At 50.1% G+C, this 10,316-nt stretch overlaps 1 protein-coding gene across 1 annotated transcript in view; it reads left to right on the top strand.

Moving 5' to 3' along the window:
* Window positions 1–10,086, top strand: part of LOC121853216 (integrin alpha-PS2-like) — a 63,106-nt gene extending 53,020 nt beyond the window's left edge. Inside the window, exons 10-13 of the mRNA XM_042347221.1 lie at window positions 1,359–1,558; window positions 2,334–2,562; window positions 3,107–3,276; window positions 10,062–10,086. Coding sequence (XP_042203155.1) covers window positions 1,359–1,558; window positions 2,334–2,562; window positions 3,107–3,276; window positions 10,062–10,086 — 624 coding nt within the window. The remainder of the gene's footprint in view (window positions 1–1,358; window positions 1,559–2,333; window positions 2,563–3,106; window positions 3,277–10,061) is intronic.
* Window positions 10,087–10,316: the final 230 nt, after the last annotated feature.

Below are 10,316 nucleotides of genomic sequence, written 5' to 3'. Positions count from 1 at the left end.
GACTTCAGTGTGTGCGTGTGTGTGTTTGTATTCACTAGAGAGAGATGGCGAGGTAAGGAGCTGTGTAGTGTGACATGATAAGGTCTTTTTATAGCCCTCAGGGAAATCAGATGGTATTAGGGGCACAAGTTTATAGCTGTCACTGCTGGAAATATCTGTCTCATTGTCTGTGTTGGTGGGTGTTCGTAAAGTCTTCAGGATTTTCTTATCATGGGATAATTTTTGCACCACTTGAATATTTTAGGTTTGGTTGATGTTTGGTTAGGTTAGATTAGATTAAATTGGTGTTAGGTTTGGTTAGTGTTAAGTTAGGTAAGATTAGGTTAGTGTTAGGTTAGATTAAATTAGTGTAAGGTTAGATTAGTGTTAGATTGGATTTGTATTAGGATCGATTAGATTAGTGTTTGGTTAGATTAGATTAATGTACGGTTAGATTAGATTAGAGTTAGGTTAGATTAGAATAGTGTAAGGTTAGATAGGGCTAGGTTACCCTTAGTGTGTATAAACATGAGATAAAAATAATGACCATTCTTCCCTTCCCAATACCAACACTAAACCATTTTCTCCTTCCCAAGCCAACACTAAACCATTCTTCCCTTCCCACAGCCAACACTAAACCATTCTTCCTTCCCACAGCCAACACTAAACCATTCTCCTTCCCACAGCCAACACTAAACCATTCTTCCTTCCCACAGCCAACACTAAACCATTCTTCCCTTCCCACAGCCAACACTAAACCATTCTTCCTTCCCACAGCCAACACTAAACCATCCTTCCCCACAGCCAACACTAAACCATTCTTCCCTCCCACAGCCAACACTAAACCATTCTTCCTTCCCACAGCCAACACTAAACCATTCTTCCCTTCCCACAGCCAACACTAAACCATTCTTCCTTCCCACAGCCAACACTAAACCATTTCTTCCTTCCCACAGCCAACACTAACCATTCTTCCCTTCCACAGCCAACACTAAACCATTCTTCCTTTCCCACAGCCAACACTGACCATCCTTCCCTTCCCACAGCCAACACTAAACCATTCTTCCCTTCCCACAGCCAACACTAAACCATCTCTTCCCTTCCTACAGCCAACACTAAACCATTCTTCCTTTCCCAAGCCAACACTAAACCATTTCTCTTCCCACAGCCAACACTAAACCATTCTTCCCTTCCCACAGCCAACACTAAAACCATCCTTCCTTCCCACAGCCAACACTAAACCATTCTTCTTCCACACAACACTAAACCATTCTTCTCTTTCCTTCCCACAGCCAACACAAACCATTCCTTCCCACAGCCAACACTAACCATCTCTTCCCTTCCCACAGCCAACACTAAACCATTCTTCCCTCCCACAGCCAACACTGACGGATAAGCTGACACCCATAGGAGCTGAGGTGAAGTACAGCCTGGTGGAGCCTAAGTATAGGAAGCCCTGCTCTCTCACCCCCATCCTCAACCAGCGCCAGAGACTCTCCTTGACCGACTCCATCGCCATCCAGAAGAACTGTGGGGACGACAACGTGTGTGTGCCTGACCTTATACTAACCTTCACTGCGTAAGTTTGTGTGGGGTGTTCTCTCTCTCTCTCTCTCTCTCTCTCTCTCTCTCTCTCTCTCTCTTGTATTAAAAAACACTATATACATCTGTCAATTGATATATCCTGCTGTTCCACGAATCATTTTAATTATCGTAATGCATGAGTGACAATTGAAGCATTTTATCTTTGTTAAGTAGAACAGAGGAAATACTATAATAATGAATTCTAGTGTTCCATGTCGTCTCTGTGTCTGTAATCCTTGGCTGGGAGCTGTACGTGTGTTTAGATATAAAACTTGATTAAACTGATAGCCCTCAAAGAGTTAAACCATCGTGTTCTAAGGGTTAATTCTTTGAGGATGAGTGGTTTAACTCTTTGAAGATAGTGGTTTAACTCTTTGAAGATAGTGGTTTAACTCTTTGAGGATGATTATTTGACCCTTCTAATGGACTTATCAGTATAGCAAACCCTACTAATTCTTGCAAGCCCTGTCCATTATTGGGAAGATTCTGTTCTTGAGAATATCCACTATTGAGAAATCCGTTATTGAGAAGGTTTACTGTTTTGAGAAGTCTGTCATTGAGAGAGTACTTTATTGAGAAGTCCGTTATTGAGAGAGACTTTACTTTATTGAGAAATCCGTTATTGAGAGACTTTACTTTATTGAGAAATCCGTTATTGAGAGAGTTTACTTTATTGACAGGGTTAATGTACAGTATTAAGAAGTCCGTTATTGAGAGGGATTACTGTACCGAGAAGTTAAATTGATTGATCATCATGTGTTTCTCCACAGGCCCGACACCTTCGTATTCCGGCAGAAGGAGCAACTGGAGGTGGACGTGAGGGTCGTCAACAACGCCGAGGACGCTTTCGAGGCCAGATTGTACATGCCCATACCCCGGCCTCCTCTACAGCAGGATCATCACCAAGGACAACACCTCCGTCACGTGTTCCCCCGCACCGCCGGCACCAACACCACCCTCATCTGTGATATTGGCAACCCTCTACCGTTACATAAGGGGGTGAGTCTGACCTTGTTTTGTCTTCAGGTCACATATACAGGGTGTCTCATAGGTCACATATACAGGGTGTCCAGGTCACATATATAGGTGTTTTATAGGTCACATATATAGGGTGTCTCATAGGTCACATATAGGGTGTTTTATAGGTCACATATATAGGGTGTCTCATAGGTCACATATATAGGGTGTCTCTCAGGTCACATATATAGGTGTTTTATAGGTCACATGTACAGGGTGTCTCATAGGTGCATGATGTATGAGGCACCCTGTACATTATATCCATACATAGATAGATAAGTACGGAGAGAGATAGAAAGATAGATGGATGAATGGATAGATCTTGTTTATGAATAAGTCAATAGAGACCTAGAGAGAGAAGATATTTATTTTCTTATTACTTCACTATATTTTGTGATACTTTACAATGCGTACATATATTCTAATTACTTACTATTTTACTATACTATACTTATTTTCTTATTAATTAACTTCTTATTCACTTACATTAATTATTTAGTAAAATCGTCTCCCTTCTTCTCCGCAGGTTCACTTCGCTGTATTTTTCCAAGAGAAGTCGAGGACGATGGAGGAGCCCCGCTTTGAGTTCCTGGTGGTGGCCAACAGTACTAATGGGGAGGACTTGAGGTCACGTGACGACAACATTGCTTTCAAGACTGTTCTGGTTGATGTCGACACCAAGCTAACTCTTTACGGGTGAGTTTGGGTGGTGTTTGTGTGTTTGTGGGGTTGGTGGTGTTTGGTGGGGGTTGGTGAGTGTTTGGTGGGGGTTGGTGGTGTTTGGTGGGTTGGTGTTTTGGTGGGGTTCGGTGGTGTTTGGTGGGGTTGGTGTTTGGTGGGGTTGGTGGTGTTTGGTGGGGTTGGGTAGTGTTTGGTGGGGGTTGGTGGTGTTTGGTGGGGTTGGGTTTGGTGGGGTTGGTGGTGTTTGGTGGGGGTTGTGGTGTTTGGTGGGGTTGGTGGTGTTTGGTGGGGAGTTGGTGGTGTTTGGTGGGGTTGGTGGTGTTTGGTGGGGGTTGGTGGTGTTTGGTGGGGTTGGTGGTGTTTGGTGGGGGTTGGTGGTGTTTGGTGGGGTTGGTGGTGTTTGGTGGGGTTGGTGAGTGTTTGTGGGGTTGGTGGTGTTTGGTGGGTGTTGTGGTGTTTGGTTGGGGTTGGTGTTTGGTGGGGTTGGTGTTTGGTGGGGGTTGGTGGTGTTTGGTAGGGGTTGGTGGAGTTGGTGGTGTTTGGTGGGGTTGGTGGTGTTTGGTGGGGTTGGTGAGTGTTTGTTGGGGTTGGTGGTGTTTGGTGGGGGTTAGTGGTGTTTGGTGGGTGTTGGTGGTGTTTGGTGGGGGTTGGTGGTGTTTGGTGGGGTTGGTGGTGTTTGGTGAGGGGTTGGTGGTGTTTGGTGGGGTTGGTGGTGTTTGGTGGGGTTGGTGGTGTTTGGTGTGGGTTGTTGTTTGTTGGGGTTGGTGGTGTTTGGTGGGTGTTGGTGTTTGTGTTGGTGTGTTTGGTGGGGGTTGGTGGTGTTTGGTGAGTTGTTGGTGGTGTTTGGTGGGTGTTGGTGGTGTTGTTTGGTGGGTGTTGGTGGTGTTTGGTGGGTGTTGGTGTTTTGGTGGTGTTGGTGTTTGGTGGGTGTTGGTGGTGTTTGGTGTTGGTGGTGTTTGGTGGGTGTTGGTGGTGTTTGGTGGGTGTTGGTTGTTTGGTGTAGAGGTTGGTGGTGTTTGGTGGGGTTGGTGGTGTTTGGTGGGTGTTGGTGGTGTTTGGTTGAATTATTGGTGGTGTTTGGGGTTGGTGGTGTTTGGTGGTGTTGTGGTGTTTGGTGGGGTTGGTGTTGGGTGGGTGTTGTTGATTGTTTGGTGGGTTGGTGGTGTTTGGTGGGTGTTGGTGGTGTTTGGTGTTGGTGGTGTTTGGGTGTTGGTTTGGTGGGTTGGTGTTTGGTGGGGGTTGGTGTTTGGTGTGTTTGGTTGATTGTTTGGGTGTTGGGGTTGTTGGTGTTGGTGGTGTTTGGTGGGGTTGGTGGTGTTTGGTGGGGTTGGTGGTGTTTGGTGGGGGTTGGTGGTGTTTGGTGGGTGTTGGTGGTGTTTGGTGGGGGTTGGTGAGTGTTTGGTGGGTGTTGGTGGTGTTTGGTGGGGTTGGTGGTGTTTGGTGGGGTTGGTAGTGTTTGGAGGTGGGTGTTGGTGTTTGGTGGGGTTGGTGGTGTTTGGTGGGGTTGGTGGTGTTGGTGGGGGTTGGTGGTGTTTGGTGGGGTTGGTGGTGTTTGGTAGGTGTTGGGTGTTTGTTGGTGGTGTTTGGTGGGTGTTGGTGGTGTTTGGTGGTGTTTGGTGGTGGTGTTTGGTGGGTGTTGGTGGTGTTTGGTGGGAGTTGGTGGTGTTTGGTGGGTTGGTGGTGTTTGTTTGGGTGTTGGTGGTGTTTGGTGGTGGTGTTGGTGTTTGGTGGGTGTTGGTGGTGTTTGGTGGTGTTGGTGTTGTTTGGTGGGGTTGGTGGTGTTTGGTGGTGGTGGTGTTGGTGGGTGTTGGTGGTGTTTGGTGGGGGTTGGTGGTGTTGGTGGGGTTAGTTGGTGTTTGGTGGGTGTTAGTGATGTTTGGTGGTGTTGGTGGTTTGGGTTGGTGGTGTTTGGTGGGTGTTGGTGTTTGGTGGGGTTAGGTGGTGTTTGGTGGGTGTTGGTGGTGTTTGGTGGGGTTGGTGGTGTTTGGTGGGTGTTGGTGGTGTTTGGTGGGTGTTGGTGGTGTTTGGTGGGTGTTGGTGTGTTTGGTGTGGTGTTGGTGGGAGTGTGTTTGGTGGGTGTTGTTGGTGGTGTTTGGTGGGTGTTGGTGGTGTTTGGTGGGTGTTGGTGGTGTTTGGTGGGTGTTGGTGTGGTGTTTGGTGGGAGGTTGGTGGTGTTGGTGGGGTTGGTGGTGTTTGGTGGGTGTTGGTGGTGTTTGGTGGGTGTTGGTGGTGTTTGGTGGGTGGTGGTGGTGTTTGGTGGGTGTTGGTGGTGTTGGTGGGTGTGTTGGTGGTGTTTGGGGTTGGTGGTGTTTGGTGGGTGTTGGTGGTGTTTGGGGTTGGTGGTGTTTGGTGGGTGTTGGTGGTGTTTGGTGGAGGTGTGGTGGTGTTTGGTGGGGTTGGTATGTTTGGTTGGGTTGGTGGTGTTTGGTGGGTGTGGTGGTGTTTGGTGGGTGTTGGTGGTGTTTGGTGGGGTTGGTGGTGTTTGGTGGGTGTGGTGGTGTTTGGTGGGTTTGGTGGTGTTTGGTGGTGTTGGTGGTGTTTGGTGGGGTTGGTGGTGTTTGGTGGGTGTTGGTGGTGTTGTTTGGTGGGTGTTGGTTGGTGTTTGGTGGTGTTGGTGAGTGTTTGGTGGGTGTTGAGTGGTGTTTGGTGGGGTTGGTGGTGTTTGGTTGTTGGTGAGTGTTTGGTGGGGGTTGGTGGTGTTTGGTGGTGTTGGTGGTGTTTGGTGGGGTTGGTGGTGTTTGGTGGGTGTTGGTGAGTGTTGGGTGGAGTGTTGGTGGTGTTTGGTTGGGGTTGGTGGTGTTTGGTGGGGGTTAGGTGGTGTTTGGTGGGTGTTGGTGGTGTTTGGTGGGTTGGTGGTGTTTGGGTGTTGGTGGTGTTTGGTTGGTAGTGTTTGGTGGGGTTAGTGGTGTTGGTGGGGTGTTGGTGGTGTTGGTGGGGTTGTTGGTGTTGGTGGGGTTGGTGGTGTTTGGTGGGTGTTGGTGGTGTTTGGTGGGTGTTGGTGGTGTTTGGTGGGTGTTGGTGGTGTTTGGTGGGGTGTTGGTGTTTGGGTGTTGGTGTTTGGGTGTTGGTGTGGTGTTTGGTGGGGTTGGTGTTTGGTGGGGGTTGGTGAGTGTTTGGTGGGTGTTGGTGTTGGTGGAGTGTTGGTGGTGTTGGTGGGAGTTGGTGGTGTTTGGTGGGTGTTGGTGGTGTTTGGTGGGTGTTGGTAGTGTTTGGTGGGTGTTGGTGGTGTTTGGTGAGGTTGGTGGTGTTTGGTGGGGGTTGGTGGTGTTTGGTGGGGTTGGTATTGTTTGGTGTGGGGTTGGTGGTGTTTGGTGGGGTTGGTGGTGTTGGTGGGGTTGGTGGTGTTTGGTGGGTGTTGGTGGTGTTTGGTGGGTGTTGGTGGTGTTTGGTGGGGGTTGGTGGTGTTTGGTGGTTGGTGTGTTTGGTGGGTGTTGGTGGTGTTTGGTGGGTGTTGGTGGTGTTTGGTGGGGGTTGGTGGTGTTTGGTGGGTGTTGGTGTTTGGTGGGGTTGGTGGTGTTTGGTGGGTGTTGGTGGTGTTTGGTGGGTGTTGGTGGTGTTGGTGGGAGTTGGTGGTGTTTGGTGGGGTTGGTGGTGTTTGGTGGGTGTTGGTGAGTGTTTTGGTGGTGTTGGTGGTGTTTGGTGGGGGTTGGTGGTGTTTGGTGGGTGTTGGTGGTGTTTGGTGGGGGTTGGTGGTGTTTGGTGGGTGTTGGTGGTGTTTGGTGGGGGTTGGTGGTGTTTGGTGGGTGTTGGTGGTGTTTGGTGGGGTTGGTGGTGTTTGGTGGGTGTTGGTGGTGTTTGGTGGGTGTTGGTGGTGTTTGGTGGGGTTGGTGGTGTTTGGTGGGTGTGGTGGTGTTTGGTGGGTGGTTGGTGTTGGTGGAGTTTGGTGGGGTCGGTGGTGTTTGGTGGGGTTGGTGGTGTTTGGTGGGGGTTGGTAGTGTTTGGTGGGGTTGGTGGTGTTGGTGGGGGTTGGTGGTGTTTGGTGGGGGTTGGTGGTGTTTGGTGGGTGTTGGTGGTGTTTGGTGGGGTTGGTGGTGTTTGGTGGGTGTTGGTGGTGTTTGGTGGGTGTTGGTGGTGTTTGGTGGGTGTTGGTGGTGTTTGGTGGGTGTTGGTGGTGTTTGGTGGTGTTGGTGGTGTTTGGTGGGTGTTGGTGGTGTTTGGTGGGGTTGGTGGTGTTTGGGGGTTGTTGTTTGGTGGGGGTTGGTGTTTGGTGGGTGTTGGTGGTGTTTGGGTTGGTGTTGGTGGTGTTTGGTGGGGTTGTGGTGTTTTGGTGGGGTTGGTGATTGTTTGGTGGGGTTGTTAGTGTTGGTGGGTTGGTGGTGTTTGGTGAGGTGTTGATTGTTTGGTGGGGTATTGGTGTTGGGGTTGGTGGTGTTTGGTGGGTGTTGGTGGTGTTTGGTGGGTGTTGGTGGTGTTTGGTGGGTGTTGGTGGTGTTTGGTGGGTTGGTGTGTTTGGTGGGTGTTGGTGGTGTTTGGTGGGGTTGGTGGTGTTTGGTGGGGTTGGTGGTGTTTGGTGGGTGTTGGTAGTGTTTGGTGGGTGTTGGTGGTGTTTGGTGGGTGTTGGTGGTGTTTGGTGGGGGTTGGTAGTGTTTGGTGGGTGTTGGTGGTGTTTGGTGGGGTTGGTAGTGTTTGGTGGGGGTTGGTGGTGTTTGGTGGGGTTGGTGGTGTTTGGTGGGGGTTGGTGGTGTTTGGTGGGGGTTGGTGGTGTTTGGTGGGGTTGGGTGGTGTTTGGTGGGGGTTGGTGGTGTTTGGTGGGTGTTGGTGGTGTTTGGTGGGGTTGGTGGTGTTGGTGGGTGTTGAGTGAGTGTTTGGTGGTGTTGAGTTGTTGTTTGGTGGGGTTGGTGGTGTTTGGTGGGTGTTGGTGGTGTTTGGTGGGGTTGTGGTGTTTGGTGGGGTTGTGGTGTTTGGTGGGTTGGTAGTGTTGGTGGGGTTGGTAGTGTTTGGTGGTGTTGGTGGTGTTTGGTGGGAGGTGTTGGGCGTTGGTGTTTGGTGGGGTGTTGGTGGTGTTTGGTGGGGGTTGGTAGTGTTTGGTGGGTGTTGGTGGTGTTTGGTGGAGGGTTGGTGGTGTTTGGTGGGTGTTGGTGGTGTTTGGTGGGGTTAGTGGTGTTTGGTGGGTGTTGGTGGTGTTTGGTGGGGTTGGTGGTGTTTGGTGGGCGTTGGTGGTGTTTGGTGGGTTGGTAGTGTTTGGTGGGTTGGTGTTTGGTGGGGTTGGTGTTTGGTGGGGGTTGGTGGTGTTGGTGGGGTTGGTGTTTGGTGGGGTTGGTTGGTGTGTGGTGTTTGGGGTTGATGTTGGGGTTAGTGGTTTTGGTGGAAGTTGATGGTGTTTGGGTGGGGTTAGTAGTGTTTGGAGGGTTGGTGGTGTTTGGTGGGGTTGGTGGTGTTTGGTGAGGTTGGTGGTGTTTGGTGGGGTTAGTGGTGTTTGAGTGGTGTTGGGTGTTTGGTGGGTGTTGGTGGTGTTTGGTGGGTGTTAGTGGTGTTTGGTGGGGTTGGTAGTGTTTGGTGGGCGTTGGTGGTGTTTGGTGGGGTTGGTGGTGTTTGGTGGGTGTTGGTGGTGTTTGGTGGGGTTGGTGGTGTTTGGTGGGTGTTGGTTTGAGTTGGGCGTTGAAGTGGTGTTTGGAAGGTGGGAGTTGGTGGTGTTTGGTAGGGGGTTGGTGTTGGGGGTGTTTGGTGGGCGTTGGTGGTGTTTGGTGGAGGTGTTGGTGTTGTTTGGTAGGGTTGGTGGTGTTTGGTAGGAGTTAGTGGTGTTTGGTGGGGTTGGTGAGTGTTTGGTGGGCGTTGGTGTTGATTGTGATTGATGGTGTTTGGTGGGTTGGTGGTGTTTGGTGGGGTTGGTGGTGTTTGGGTGTTAGTGGTGTTTGGTGGGGTTGGTGGTGGTGTTGGTGGGGTTAATTGGTGTTTGGTGGTGGTTGGTGAGTGTTGGTGGGCGTTGATGTTGGTGTTTGGTGGGCGTTGGTGGTGTTTGGTGGAGTTGGGTGTTTGGAGTGGGAGTTGGTGTTTGGTGGAAGAGTTGGTTTGGTGGGCGTTGGTGGTGGGTTATTGAGTGTTGGTGGGGTTGGTAGTGTTTGGTGGGCGTTGGTGAGTGTTTGGTGGGCGTTGGTGGTGTTTTGGTGGGTTGGTGGTGTTGGTGGGGGTTGGTGTGTTTGATGAGTTGGTGGTGTTTGGTGGGGTTGGTGAGTGTTTGGTGGGGTTGGTGGTGTTTGGGGGGTTGGTAATTGTTTGGTGGGTTGGTGGTGTTTGGTGGGGTTAGTGGTGTTTGGTGGGGTTGGTGGTGTTTGAGGCGTTGGTGGTTGGTGGTGGTGTTGGTGGGGTGTTGGTGTCTGGTGTAAAATTGCTTGGCGGTGTCGGTGAGTGTTTGGTGGGGTCAGTGGTGTTGGTGGGTGTCGGTGGTGTTTGGTAGAAGTTGGTGGTGTTTGGTGGGCGTTGGTGGTGTTTGGTGGGCGTTGGTGGTGTTTGGTGGGGGTCGGTGTGGTGTTGGTTGGTTCTGATATAGGTTCTAAGACTACCCGTCAGCACAAACCATATTATCAACTATTGTTATAAACACATATCCGTCAGCCCGATCAGTATAACCCAACATTATGTCCTTGTCAGCCAGAACCTGACTCATCATCATCTCCTTGTCAACACAATATCATCATCATCGCTCAACATAAACGACAGTGTTTACAGATCATCAGCACCGAAATTATAACAAACCCATACCCAATCATCAGCACCATGTCAGCATAACCTAAGACTCACCATTTACCAGCAGATCATCAACACCATGTCAACATAACCCAAACACCACCGTTTACCCGCAGATCGTCAGCACCATATCCAGCGTAACTAAATTCCACTGTTACCTGCAGATCATCAGCACTGAAACCTTAACCTAAAGACCCACTGTTTATATGCAGATCATCAGCACCTGAAGACATAACCTAAGACCCTGTTTACCTGCTGAATCTCAGCACCATGTCAGCACTTAACTAAGACTCACTGTTTACCTGCAGATCATCAGCACCATGTCAACATAACCTAAGACCCTGTTTACCTGCAGATCGTCAACACCATAT

Source organism: Homarus americanus, unplaced genomic scaffold (genome assembly GCF_018991925.1).
Source record: "Homarus americanus isolate GMGI-L3 unplaced genomic scaffold, GMGI_Hamer_2.0 scaffold41338, whole genome shotgun sequence".
Lineage (NCBI taxonomy): Eukaryota > Metazoa > Arthropoda > Malacostraca > Decapoda > Nephropidae > Homarus > Homarus americanus.
This window is presented reverse-complemented; position numbering and strand designations above follow the sequence as displayed.